This window comes from Eucalyptus grandis, chromosome 6 (assembly GCF_016545825.1).
Source record: "Eucalyptus grandis isolate ANBG69807.140 chromosome 6, ASM1654582v1, whole genome shotgun sequence".
NCBI classification, from domain to species: Eukaryota; Viridiplantae; Streptophyta; class Magnoliopsida; order Myrtales; family Myrtaceae; genus Eucalyptus; species Eucalyptus grandis.
The window spans coordinates 22,341,433-22,355,736 of record NC_052617.1 but is presented as its reverse complement, the minus strand read 5'-3'; the positions used below and the strand labels follow the sequence as shown (position 1 = coordinate 22,355,736).

The window sequence follows — 14,304 nt, the reverse complement described above, 5'->3', positions numbered from 1 at the left end:
CACCATCAATTCTTCTTAAGAACTTCCTTTTCATCATGAGTGGGTCTTTAAGTGGGAAACACGCAAATGTCCAAATCACTAGTAGAAATCCAGCAAAGTCACCATCCACCACAATCAATTTCAGAACCTCCTTCCCCTTTCTTTTCACCTTTTTAGCACTGTGCACTCTCACCTAAACTCCACTTTGCTTTCCTTTTTCTTAACCGAGGCCATCAAATTCAAACCCATCATCTCCTCCTCCTCCTCCTCTTCTGTTCATGCCAAGTGAACTCAGGGATAAAAAAGGTGAGAAGGATTAGAGCCGTACTTAGGTTTTTCTCTTTAAAATTTAATAACAAAAAATATCATGACAAATTTGAAGAATTCGAGAAAGTGATATAAGACTCCACACATCAATTGTTTGATATTTTGACATGTTTCAAGCGTTTCGAGTTAAATAAAAGTCAAAAGTACTAGTTTAATAATGAAAAACTAAAATTTAGAAAGGAAAATCGCTTGTGACAGGCCTAAAATGATGAAGATTGTGAGAATTTAAAATTTTTAAATTTTATGTGTTTTTCCTGAAATTAATAACTAGTCCATTGGCACGTGCTAACTTTGCTTGTGAAGCTTGGTGGGTTATATAAACAAGTGTGATTGGAATGAGAAGTTATCGAAAATTTTAATTATATCTAATGGGAAGATAATTTGGAAAAGCCACTAAAAGTAAGACAAAATGAATAGATATATCTTTTGTTATTTATTGCAGGATAATTTAGAAAAGTCATGAACAGTGAGACAAAATACACTTTACGCTTAGAGAGATAGATTTAGATACTTGAATGTCAAAAAGAAAAAAAGAAAAAAAAGAGAATAGAAAAACGGAACTCAGGAAAACGTGTCCACGCAAGCTATTTTTCAATGGCAGATGATACTATAAAGGAAATATTGCAGAGGGTGGTGAATACAATAAGTAATATTTCTTTATAAGCATGGACCATCTGACAAAAGGTTGAAAAACTATCCACCCTTTTCAACAGTTCTCTCTCTCTCTCTCTCTCTCCAGCGTCCCTTGTCTCCATCTCTGTGCGTTGCTGCTGTGCTGCCTTTAAATGGAGACCTGTGCTTCAGCTTCAAGATTCACTGATTTTGCTCTCTAAATTCTCTGTCCTCAAAACTCCCGTATAGGAGAAAAGCCAGATTTGAGTTTTTGGAGCCTTTGGAGTTTTTGGGCAATCCCGAGACAAACTCTATCTCCCCTTTTAAGCTTTTCGCTCTCAACCCTTTTCACCATCTAGTGAAAAATCCCCCAAAAGCCTAAAGAAAAAAACAAACAAGAAACGGAAAGATCAACTCATCTTTTCCTCTCTGTTCTCAGTTCTCAATCTATCTGCCACTCCCTCTCTCTCTATCTCCTTGGCTTCTTGTGCTGGGGTGTGTGGTATGGAAGTAAGTCTCCATCATTTGACTTTCGTTATCCGTCTCTTTGTCACCAAGTTCTGTTTTGGCTTTTGGGTCTGAAGTTTCTTTTCTGTTGTGTTCGGTGCAACAACGAAGGAGAGTTATTACAAGAAGAGTGGACAGATTCCGGCGTTCGGGAACTGGGACTACACGAACGATCTTCCCATCACTCAGTACTTCGACAGCGCCAGACAAGCCGGCTTGGTCCGCTCTCATTGCTCCTCTTCTTCATCCGGCGAATGTGGTCGTCCGCAGCCGCGCGCCAGTGCTGGTTTGTCTGAAGAGAGGCATCAACATCGCCGCCGTCATCCTACCGCTGCTCCTCTTGGCGTCCCTCCTGGAAAGGTTGGTTCGCCTTCGGTTTCGTCGTGATATTTCAAGATTAGGTCATGTTAGGGAGAGATCGGAAACCTTAACAATGGCGTGCCTGTGCTCTTCTTTTTGTTAATGTGGGATCTGTCTCTCCAGCAGACAAGAGTGAGGGAAAAGCGACCCGCGCATGTCAAGGAGGAGCCCAAAAAGCAATCCAGAACGTGCGACCGTGACGTGTCAGAACCGCCAAAGGGACAGCGCTACGTGTCAGTGACTGGCAACGACAAAAACAAGGTTGACAATAAACTGCAAGAAGACGACGCCGGTTCGGTCCCTTATCCTCCAATGTCCCCACGAAGACGACCCCCGAAGCCTGTCGATGAAGATCTCTACAAAATATCCCCCGACCTCCTTCGCACCACCAAGAGGGTCAGTCTCACTCTCTCTCCCTCCTTCCCTTGTAAATCGCCTCCAATTTGTACGGTTGATCTATGTACGAAGACTGTCGGTTTGATGAATGCTTTGACACCCTTTTAACTCGCGTTGATTCAGAAGAAGATGCTGGGATTCATCTCAAGGTGTCTGGCTCCAGCTTGCACAGCTTAAGCTCATTGTCCAGGTCCAGTGCTAGTGAGAACTCAAAAATGTTCACGCTTAAAAGTTTTCTTTTGTTATGGTTTTGTTTTTGCCGAAAATGTGTGGAAAGAATTGATATTATATATATTGAGTATAGATCGAGGAGGTAGAAGTACATTTCTGGATTCCAAGATGGCCACACTCCGGCCTTGCGATCAACCTTAATGTGCTCAGTTAGTAGCTTTACGATTGGATGATAGTGATGATGAATTTGAAATTTAGTCATTGAGGAAGCAAACAGATTGAAATAAACGAGTTGAATCGCCTAATGAGCAGACTTTATTTCGCTACTGTCTGATGCAGTTAAATGAGCATGGAACAGTTCGAACCGGTTTGGATTGAACTCGGGTCGAATTGAAATTGTCGTCTGGTTCTGCTTGACTAGGGAGAACTTTCCCAGGTTCGATTTATGAACTGAATGGGATCGAAACTTCGAAGCAGGACGACTTTTTATTGGAACTGCAGCTAGTATCATTCGAACAGCAATTCCTTCTCTTCCAACTTATTCGGCAACTCTGGAGCTTCACTTTGGTTACACGCCTTATTTGCGCCTCCATTGATACACCCGGTTGTGAAACTATTACATTCAAACGATAAATTCTCGTAGCAGCTCTGGATGTTGACGCAATGCATGCGACACTGAGTAAGATGTTGAACATCACGATATCAAAGATGACAATTCTCGTGCTTGATGCATCCCGAAAATACCTACTCATTCCAAGCTGCCGATGACCTTTCGAAAAGGCCATTGAGTGAAAAGTAAAGTAGCCATCACCGATCATAAGCAATCATGTCCCGGGAGTAGATTCACTACAACTAGAAGAATTTCAATGTTGGAAAAACAAGCCATTGAGTGAAAAGTAAAGTAGCCATCACCGATCATAAGCAATCATGTCCCGGGAGTAGATTCACTACAGCTAGAATAATTTCAGTGTTGGAAAAGAAAGCGATGTAATGCTTTTCCGGGAAAAAACAATACTTTGGGACGCTCATTAAGACACTCGTGACCTTGCAGTTATCTGTTGATCAGTGTAAAGTATGCTTCCGTTAATCAACGGGACATTTGCAAAGAAATTTGTCTTCTTTATTCTTGAGGTCATCACTCATCTACTACGTTTATGCTTCTGTGATCGTTCTATTGCAAAATCAATCCCCCAGATATGTCGAAGGTTTCGTTTGCTGGGCATTGTTCCACGTCGCACCATCTTGCTGGGCGAACTGCTTGCCCCATCAAATTGTCCTGATGCGCATCCACCTTGAATGAAGGCTTATTCATCGGTTAATTTGGAGGTATTTCATCTTGGATTATCCTTCATACACATCTGGTTTAGTTCAAGTAGTCGGACAGGTAAACAATGGACAGAAGGGCATTAAAGACATAAAGCCTTTAGACATGTTTGCTGACTACTTTGTATTTGCATGACTACTGCCTTTTGAATTTAGGGAAATTATTGAGCATCTTTGGTGACTCAAAAGAATTTGTTCAGGGGACTCGTGTTAAAATCCATTGGATTTGCTTATTGTCGAAAGATAATTTAAAAAAAAAAAATGATAAGTCACCAAGTCAAGCGCCTCTTCATTTCAATCCTTTTTAGCATGTCAAGTACCTGTTGATGATCAAGTGAACAGATACTGTTTACCATGCAAAAAGGGAAAAAAAGAAAAAGAAAAGAAAGACAGATAAGAAGCTCAATACAAGAAACTGGTATAAGAGAGAGAACTTTAAAATTGCGTGTTATTCTGTAAAGTATTCAAGATTCATCTCTCGAGTCAGTATCATCACTAGGATAACAGTAAAACTTCCCTTCCTTCTCACCAGACTCAATGAGCTTTGCGACGACTTCCCGCATTGTTGGACGATCCGATGGAGACATGCTTGTGCAACGCAGAGCGATCTTCAAGACCGTGATCATGTGGGATACAGTGCTCTCGTCCTGTAAGTCCACTCGCACATCAAGCACTCCGGGAGATAACGAGTGGTCCTGGATGTAATTTCGCACCCAAGTCACGAGGTCCCGCCTTGGTCCAGGGGTTGCACCGGAGTCTTCCCCGTCAGCAGCTCCAGCAAGACGACTCCATAGCTATAGATGTCGCACTTCTCGGAAACTTTCATGGTATATGCATACTCTGCCATCACAAGATCAAGAACATTGTGAGAGTCCTAGATCTCTCAAACGGTGTTTTAGAATATGATTTGAAGGCGGATTGCTGATTCATAACCAAATTATCACATGTCATTCAGACGGCTCGTGCATTCTGAAATGCGATTTCTTTTGTTTAGGAGGGGGTGAATTTGGGTTCCTATTGATACTCACCAGGGGCGATGTAGCCATAAGAGCCCGCCACTGCTGACATGGATTTGGATTGTGGCATGTCGATAACTTTGGCCAATCCAAAATCTCCTACGTGGGCTTCAAACTTGTCGTCTAACAGGATGTTGTTCGATTTAATGTCCCGGTGGAAAATCCGAGGCACACAGTCGTGGTGCAGGTATGCGAGCCCCTCTGCAGCTCCAAGAGCAATAAAGAAACGCCTTGGCCAGTCGAGATTGTAGGCAGACCCGTGCAGCGATTCCCCTAAGCTTCCCCTTGCCATGTACTCGTAAAGGAGGAAATTCGAGCCCTGATGATGATAGAAGCCGTATAGCCTCACAATATTTCGGTGCCTGATCTTCCAGAGAGTCAGTATTTCTGCGTGGAAGCTGTTGTCCATAGTGTTTCCCTCTCTGTTGGACGCTAGCTTCTTGACGGCAATGGTATTGCCGGTCGGCAACGCTGCTCTAAACACTGTCCCACAAGCTCCCCTCCCAATGACGAAGCTATCACTGAAGTCATCAGTTGCCGTGACCAAGTCTTGGAAAGTGAAATCTTCCTTCGGGAAGAAGTCAATGTCGGAGACTGGTGAAGAACCTGGGTTTTCTTGCAAAGGCGCAACGGTCTCAACTGGCCTTATCATGAAATACAGGACAACCAGGATTAAAATGAAAGAAACCCCACCAATCCCAGCTGCTACTATGGCGACAACTTTAGCTAATTTTGAACTTTGGCTGTTTGTCTCTGGGAGTAAAGAAGGCGAAGATGGAGAGGCGTTGCAATTGCCTAGGGGTCCGTCACACAGCCCTTCGTTCCCAAGAAAGCTACTCACAGCCATGCTATCGAGCCGCGGCAAAAGAGGCAAGGGCCCAAATAAGACATTGTACGAGAAGTTACAGCCTAGTAAGCTCTTGAGATTCTGAAAGGAGCTGGGGATCGAACCGGTCAAGCGGTTATTGTTGAGTAGGAGATACTCCAGGAGAACAAGATTCCCAAGCTTAGGCGGCATTTCTCCAGACAGGTTGTTGTAGCTCAGATTCAGGGCAATCTGCAAGCTCGAGAGCGCTCCAAGCTCAGCTGGTATAGCCCCGGAGAACCAATTCCCCCCCATCTCTAGCTCAGTCAATCGGGTCAGGCTCCCAAGCGTGACGGGTATGGTGCCCGAGAGCCTGTTATCGGAAAGCTTGAGAAGCTCCAATTGGGAAAGGTTTCCAACCTCACTTGGCAAAGCACCCATGAAATCATTGCGGCTCAGATCCAGCCGTTGAAGCCTCCTACACATGAAGATCTCGGGCGGAATCTGCCCGGTAAGCAAGTTTGACGAGACGTTGAAAGTCACCAATTGAGAAAGATTACCAATCTCTCTCGGCAACTCTGACACAAAGTAATTATTGGAAAGGTGAAGCCTTTGCAGTGCTTTGCATTTTCCAATTTGTGGAGGTATGGGACCACTGAACTTATTCTGATTTAATTCGACGGTAGAAAGGTTCACCAGGCCGCACAAATCTGGTGGAAGAGTGCCTTGCAAGTTATTTCCGACGAGCCGAAGCTGCGCGAGGGACTTGCAGCTTGAGATCCCCCTAGGAATATTCCCTGTGAGCATGTTCGACCCCAAGTTCAGCAAAAAAAGACAGGAATTCATGCACAGATACCGGGGAATTTTCCCCGTTAGCAAGTTCTGCGATAAGTCAACCACCCAGAGATTGCTATAAACACCGAGCCCTGGAGGAATGATGCCACTCAGCGAGTTGTTAAAGAGTTGCAATGAGTAAAGCCTTGTCAGATACTGAAACCCCAAAGGGATGGGACCGGTAAGGTTGTTGATGGAAAGATCGAGCTCTGTTAGGTTCTTCAAGCTAGCAAGCTCGCTGGGGATGTTACCTGTTAAATGGTTCTGGAAAAGGTGAAGCAATTTCAAGCCCGATATATGCCCAAACTCAATCGGTATCTCCCCTGTTAGGAAATTCTCCGAGAAATCTATTTCTGTAGCTAAAGAAAGGTTGCCAATTTCTCTTGGTATCGTTCCGTTTAACTGATTCCAGTAAACATATAGTTTCTTCAGAAACATCAGGTTGCCAAGCTCTTTTGGTATTCCACCCACAAGATTGTTCTTGTAGAGGGCAAGAGTCCCTAAACTTGTACAGTTTCCGATCTCTTTAGGCACCACCCCAGAAAGCTGGTTATCCCAAAGAATCAAGTCAGTCAAGCTCTGGAGCATTCCGAGTTCAATTGGAATGTTCCCAGTTAACTTGTTCTGCGCGAGACCGAGAAACTGTAAACTGTTGCACCCACCTAATTCTGAAGGCAAACTTCCCGAAATCAAATTCTGTCCAGCGCGGAAAGACATCAGGTTCTTCAGATTCCCAAGAGTACGGGGCAGCGATCCGGTGATGTTGTTCGAGTATGCAAACAGTTCGGACAGCCAGGAAAGGTTTCCAAGCCCCTCAGGAAGAGGCCCGGAAATCTTGTTGTTGCATATGTTCAAGGATGTCAGAGACCGTAGTGTGCACAATTCCACTGGTATTTCCCCTTCAAACTGATTATTGTTCAATTTGATGACCTCGAGACCCGAACAGTCGACTATTTCCCTTGGTATATTTCCAGACAACTTATTGAAAGAGAGATCAAGATAGGTCAGGCCAACCAGTTTGCCAATACTAGGAGATAAAGATCCGGAGAGATTCATCGAGCTCAAGTTGAGAGAGTACACGACTGGATCATAGTAACTATACGAGCAATTCACGCCATTCCATCCACAAGGAGTTGGGTCACTGGCATTCCAGCTATCAAGACGATGGAATTGATCAATGAAGCTCTGCTTTATTTCAAACAGGTATTGACCTTCCTCATTAAGCCCCAGACACCGATGAACCAGAAAAGCAGCCACAACACAGTTAATGGCCAAGAACACCCGTTTCAATCTCTCCATATTCCAAACCATAACAATCACTCAACCATGAAAAAGTCCCCTCTATATGTTGCATTTAAAACAGGGTCAGATAGAATATTTCCTCTCAAGCTTCTTCTCTTGAATATGATTCAGTTTCACATAAGCTGAGTGTCTGAATGTTCAATAGACTCATACCCCGACTTGAAATGCAGGTGCGGCAGGAATTAAAATAAACAAAACTCTCATCGAAGGACACAGGATTTTGGGTGAAAAATATGAGGAGGAAGAAGAAGATGAGGAAGAAAGGCCTCACGTACCTCCTTTTTACTTCATGAGAGACACCAAAAACTATTGAAAGGAGAATCTTTCTTTTCTGGTCATCGGCAAAACATTTGACCAAGGAAAATCGTTTTAATCAAGGAAGAGCCACGTTATGAATGTAAGCAAACGGGTTTACTATTCGCCCATGGTCTTCCCGTCAACTTCGAAGTGCAATGAAGATGGAAAACCCCTTTTCGCGATTATTATCATCAAGAAAGCAGGAACACAGAAACCGAAGAGCTCAAAAAGTGAAGGTTTTTCTTTGAGCTTTGGGGTGAACATGAAGGATGGTTAACCTTCACGAGAGAGAGAGAGAGAGAGAGAGAGAGAGAGAGAGAGAGATTGTCATGGCCGACAAAGCATGCTTTCTCAACGCTCGCTCCATCTTTCAGAAGTATCCATAGTATAATGCTTTGATAATACTGCAAGAGACCCACCACGTCTCATTTCTATTTAGTGCCCCAAAACAGGTCAATAAGAAAGCGAGTACAGAGGTCTGTTTCTTAATCCTATTTTCCTGCTACAGCTCCCTATACAATATTCTTCCCAATTTGATGACGTAAAGTTTACTCTTGAATAATAATTTTCATAATTCGAAATACTCAATCATCTCACAAATTATATTTGCTTAGACTCAAAATCCCAATAAATATATTCGTACCGAAAATCCAAAAAAGACTTATCATTCATTTATTAATAGAGAAAGTACACGTATTACAAAAATACCTACCTGAAAAAGTAAAAAGAAATTGTATTTTTCAAAACATATTTTACCAAGTTCTGAAAACGCACACCGGACACAATCTCCAATGTATTCCCTCTTGAAATGGTTAATTCCAGTCATGTATGATGATATTGAGATATAATATGAGATCCAAGATGGACTTAGAATTTGCCAATAGTTGAAGCCGATGTACTTGGCAGGGTAGACTTCGATAGGAGTGGGGTCAACGCTCAAGCAGGGGTGATGGGTACGTTGAAAGTTGGCCTTACCTGTCAGAGCTTATCTTGATCAATCTGCCAGATAGGATTCTAAAGATGAAGTTGGGTTTTGTCAGATGGATTAGCAATAATAGCTTTGTTGGCACACTACTTTTAAGTGGTGACATTGGCATGATCAAGAGCCTGTTAGGTATAACTTTCTCTAAGCTTTTTTCGATTATGAAAGGTATGTTGCGGCTTTGGTAAAATGTGCGACGAGTTCTCTATACCTATCGCAATATTTTAGTTTTGATAGCTTATTGCAGCTTTTATGAAACCAAAAATGGTAGCAAATATTTGAGTTACAACACTTACAACATGTTTAGTGGCCTATGTAGCACCGAGACTTTCCGGGAGCCTTCGTGTCGTGTCCGACATGCTCCGACACGTCCTAACACACTCGACACGAGATCAACAAGTGTCGAAAAATCTTACACGTGATCAACTCTCTCCAACACACGATTCCAACACGCACGGGATCAATTTTAAAAATTTCTAATACTTGAGGGGTCAAAATATACATATACAAAAAAGGGGGGGGGGAGGCCTAGTGGCTAGCATCGCTACCCACCGCCCCACTACCACCGTCGAGAGGAGGTCGGCGAGCGAGGTTCCCCCAAATCTAAGCGATGCCTTGACCAAGGCTTGGGTGAGGCTCGCCTAGATCTAGGCAATGCCGCACCCTCGCTCAGGCCTAGGGAGGGTCGCAATCCTTGCCTAGGGCTGGCGAGGCCTCACCTAGGGTTGGGGAGGCTCATCGACCATAGGCGATGGCTGGCGTCGCCCAAATCTAGGCGATCCTCTCCGGCCCCAGCCAAAGCATTGCCCAAAACTGGGTGAGCCTCGCTTGGGCCAACATGGGTCGCCCTCCCCTCTCGCCACCTAAGGTCGGCGAGGTTATTGGCCCCTTCCGACGGTGGTTGGGCATGCCGGCGACGGGGGTAGCGGTAGAGGCATGCCCAGCCACAACCTGCCTCCTTTCACTTTTTTTTTTTTTTTTTTTTTTTAGTTTTGTTTTTTAGAATTGTTTTAGTTTTTTTTTTTTAAGTCTTTTATTATGAAAGAAGTGATAAAAGAATGCTATATATGATAAATAAATAGGTTTTAAAATATCATTTCAGCATTTTTTTCTTTAAACAATATTTTTTCCTCTAAGTTTTATGTATTATTGTAACAAATTAAAATAATTAATGATATTAACAAATGTTAAATTAATATTTTTAGTGTAAATTAATTCTAGGTTATTTTTATTATTATTTATTTATGTATTTATATATAAAAATATATTTAATATATAACGTGTTGGAACATGTTTGAATTCTCTATTTTTATAAAATGACGTGTCGGCATGTCGTGTTGTGTCGTGTTGCGTCGCATGTCACGTGTCTGTGTCGGTGCTACATAGGTAGTAGCTATCACATTACGGGCCTAATAGAGTTGACTACATATTGCAGTGTTTGCTTATTGTAATAGGTACAGTGTATTTTCCATTACAACAATTGTTGAAACCTTTGTGGCAAAAACGGTAATAACTATATAGTTAGACTATAACGGTTATTCCAAAAATTCCTTTTTTTTTTCTCGCACACTAGATCACTGCTGGATTACTTATTATAATTAAAGCAAATTAATTTATAACTAAAATAATTTATAGGATATATGTAATGATACATCAACTGTAATTATCTTGACTTGAATAATATATTCTATGATTACAAAATAGAATATCAAGTAAAAAAATCGATTTGATAGTATTTAGATAATCTTGGTAATACATAATTATTTAGTATGATCAAAGTCACATAATATAGCAAACTATTAGTTGCTCCCCATTAGGTCTGCTTATGTAAATCTTCATAACTTAATATTATGTAATTTAATTCTCAAATTGTGACATTATTATTGTCTCGATCATATTGTTAATTATGGAATATATAACGTTCACTTTTATATAATTACATAAAATTCTAAATCATAATTAATTATTAGGTGATAGATAGAAATTTATTTATTGAGTTGTGATATCTTGATGATTGGCTATTAAATTGATAGTTACTTGTTTAACTTTCATATTTACTTGCTTAACTTTCAATTGTAACAATAATTTTTGAATCCGGATTGACTATTAAGGTGATGATTATATATATTCTCTTTCTCAGATTTTAGGGATACTTTTTAAATTCTGTCAGCCCATATTACATAATATGGTAGGTATCACAATGCTTAAACCAAAAGATGCAATAGATATTAAAGTTTTATTACGCCACAAAAAAAAAAAAAAGACTATTACATTACGGTTTTATACATAAGTAGAAACCTACATTCATTTATGAAATGACTGGAAGTCGATAAAAACAAGAATATGTTTTTGTCCTAGTCTTGTTTGTGGAAATTATTGCCACTGTTTATTTATACACGAAATAAGATTTTAATAGCCATTGCATGTGGTTGGATTGCACAACTTCCCAAATCTAAACAAATTATGCCTACTGATTATCTGCTTCTAAACCCTTTGGCTACATTTGGTCGTTGGATAATAATCACGATAGGATATGATAAAGTAGGATATTAAATCCTCGGGATAATAAAGACGAACATATCTAATCCTATCAAGTGTTTGGCACACTTCGGATAAGATAAAAAATAAATATGATATTCAATTAAATTACAAAATTAAAAAATAGAAAATTCAATTAATTAAAGGCCATGGAAAAGTCCTAGATCTAGGAATTGTGGCCACCTCTGCAGTGGCCACCATTGAAAACGGAGAGCGCCAACATCGTCGTGCAATGGCAACGCAAATCGATAAATCTTAAACTACGACAGAGAGGGGGTGGGGGAATTTAGGTGACCACCGAAGTAGTCTTTGCATTGCCTCAAATCCATCGAGATCCCAAATTGTCAACAATACCAAAGATTTACAGCCGCTTCACCACCATCTTCCCCTCTTCCTTTGAGACATCCAACAAACTTGGTCATCAAATTCAACAAGTCCATGATCCAAAGGAAGGGGCACCCAATCGCTGGCATATGAGAAGCGAAGATGGGAAAAGAAGTGGAAGAAGAGGGTTGACAAATGAATCAGAGAGGCGGAGGCATCTATTTGCAAAGATGCTTATGACATCTTCTCTTTTTGTTAAGTTCTTTCTTTCCTTAATTTTTTTTTTTATCTAATCCAGGCTTATCCCACCCCCTCCCCTGGATTTTTTATCCGGCATTTTATCCGGATGTATCCGGGTTTGTCCGATCCGGTGGACATTCCCAAACATCGCATAGGATAACAAATTATCCTATCCAGGCTCAAATCCGAACTACCAAATGCAAAGAAGCCTTTAGAAATTATTCAAGCTCGGTCATAATCTTCCTCAAGTCCATCCTGTCCCATGAATAACATCTATCATAAAATTGAAAAGCTAGTCAAATGAGATGTTGCCACACAATAGTTCTACATTTTTATTTGGATATGTATTTAATAAATATGTCGGCAATCTTTCTAATCATGCTTTGAAATACGTCAACGGTTTATCTAAGAAAGAAACAAGGTTAAGAATTAAGATATTCGACATCTTGGATCTATGGAAATGATTGTACAAACGGTAGCACCAGGCCCGTATCCTTAAAAAACCTTGAACTTTTCAATTTTTATGAAGGAAGTCCTGAACTTCCAACTTTATGAAGGAGGACCGTAAACTTTCGATATTGTATGAAAAAAAGTCTTTGGACAGTCAAATTCCCTAAAAAATTTCAGTTTCACCCCCTCTTTTCAGTTCTTGTTTTCTCAATTTGTTTCTTGCTGTAAGGATCAAAACTCTATGTTTAGTTGAAGTCTTTTCTCAAGTCTATGTCTACCTACGATCTTGCCTTAGGTATCGCACTAGTAGAACGGTTGAAGAAAGTTCTACAAATAAAAAAGATTTGAAAAAACAAACGAAAAATAGGAATGGTAAAACTGGAGTTTCCATAGAAATCTGAAACTTCTTTTTATAGAAAGCGAAAAGTTTAAGGTTTTTCTAGGATATTAGGCCAATAAAAATATTCCGCCAAAGATATAAGTGAAAGGAAGAATCGTCAACATCTAGTGTAGAAGATTATAATTTTTGTGGCAATATGACGCAACTAAGGGATGGATAAACATAGATTTGACAATAATTCAGAATGAAATGGTTCGCTTTGACAGTTAAGAGTAGCTAACCCATCCGTTGCCACAATAAAGATTCGCAAACATGTATTCAGACACACAAGATCACATGCACAATTAAACAATGTAGAAAGAAAATCTCCCTTTTTCGTATTCTATAAAATATACAAAAAGATATTTGATATATTGAAAAATTAAATAAAAACTTTGCTAACCTTAGGTGACACCCTTGTTAAAAAAAAAAAAACTTAGACACCGAAACCTGAAAATAACCTTCAACAGTAAAAAGTAAAAAAAATAAAAATAAACAAAAGTATAAGATAACATGAAAAAATGACATAATAATAAACAAGTGTCCCGTACTCAAACGATGGATTTGAGGTCCAAAAAACCATTTCAAATGAGGTGTCCAGTTTGGTCAAAGTGTAGTGCTCGGAGTGAGCTTTCTAGTTTGGTATCATTCGCTCAATAACTCTTTCTGGACCAAAAGTCATGATCATTTCAAGTGCGTCGCACAGATGCTGTTCTGGACATTCCAAAAACCATTTCAAATGAGGTGCCCAGTTTGGTCAAAGTGTAGGGCTCGACGCGAGCTTTCCAGTTTGGTATCATTTGCCCTGGAACTCTTTCCGGACCAAAAGTCATGATCAATTTCTTGCGCGTCGTACGGATTGCTGTCCTAGGCACGCCCCTTGGATATGTGTTTGTCCAAATGCTAGAAAGCCGCAGGCAACCGGGAGTCCGCGTCACAATATCACCACTCAGGAAAGTGGCTAAAAGAGACTAGTAGATTACCAAATTCGCCTTGGCTTTTGTCACGGATGACGACCTCACTCACACATCAAGGAAGTTCATCCCCCTTGAAATCCCCCACTTACATTATTATTTACCAACGCAACATCACACGTTGCTTGTCTTACATCCATTTGTAATGTTATGATAATTTATGTGCATGTAGACCTAATTAAAAGCTATTTGGATTAAAGAAGAAGAAAGATAACTTCGGAGCTGTCTTTTGGTGTACTAGGATAGTGACTGTCACTACAAAAAGGGTCCTCAATGTTGTTTAGTCTTGTAAGGAACTCTCTAAAACTAATCATACATTTCTCAGTTTGGATTCCTCAGTGGCATTTCAGTCTCAAATTGTTCTGCAATCCTCTTTTAATTAAGATAACTCAGACCGCTTTTATCCTTTGTCAGATGAAAGATACCGCATGTACCACTATATATACATGCACAAAAAGAATACACTTTAATGTGTAAACTATTCTAAC

At 40.5% G+C, this 14,304-nt stretch overlaps 2 protein-coding genes across 3 annotated transcripts; one reads left to right on the top strand and one right to left on the bottom strand.

The window, feature by feature from the left end:
* Nucleotides 1–986: 986 nt before the first annotated feature.
* Nucleotides 987–2,678, top strand: LOC104432562. 2 transcript variants are annotated; one of them, XM_010045023.3, is made up of 4 exons: nucleotides 987–1,428; nucleotides 1,537–1,785; nucleotides 1,912–2,181; nucleotides 2,305–2,678. In XM_010045023.3, the coding sequence occupies exons 1-4, from the start codon at nucleotides 1,423–1,425 to the stop codon at nucleotides 2,356–2,358; spliced, it is 579 nt and encodes a 192-aa protein (XP_010043325.2). In that variant the 5' UTR covers nucleotides 987–1,422; the 3' UTR covers nucleotides 2,359–2,678. The 2 variants fall into 2 exon arrangements, with proteins under 2 accessions (XP_010043325.2, XP_010043324.2); XM_010045022.3 differs by having other exon boundaries at nucleotides 1,909–2,181.
* Nucleotides 2,679–4,091: 1,413 nt separating this feature from the next.
* On the bottom strand, nucleotides 4,092–8,292 carry LOC104432560 (probable leucine-rich repeat receptor-like protein kinase At5g63930). The gene is given in 3 exon segments (XM_010045021.3): nucleotides 4,092–4,405; nucleotides 4,408–4,515; nucleotides 4,704–8,292. Coding segments are annotated over 3 exon segments (3,312 nt in total). The 5' UTR covers nucleotides 7,642–8,292; the 3' UTR covers nucleotides 4,092–4,139.
* Between the last annotated feature and the right edge of the window lie 6,012 nt (nucleotides 8,293–14,304).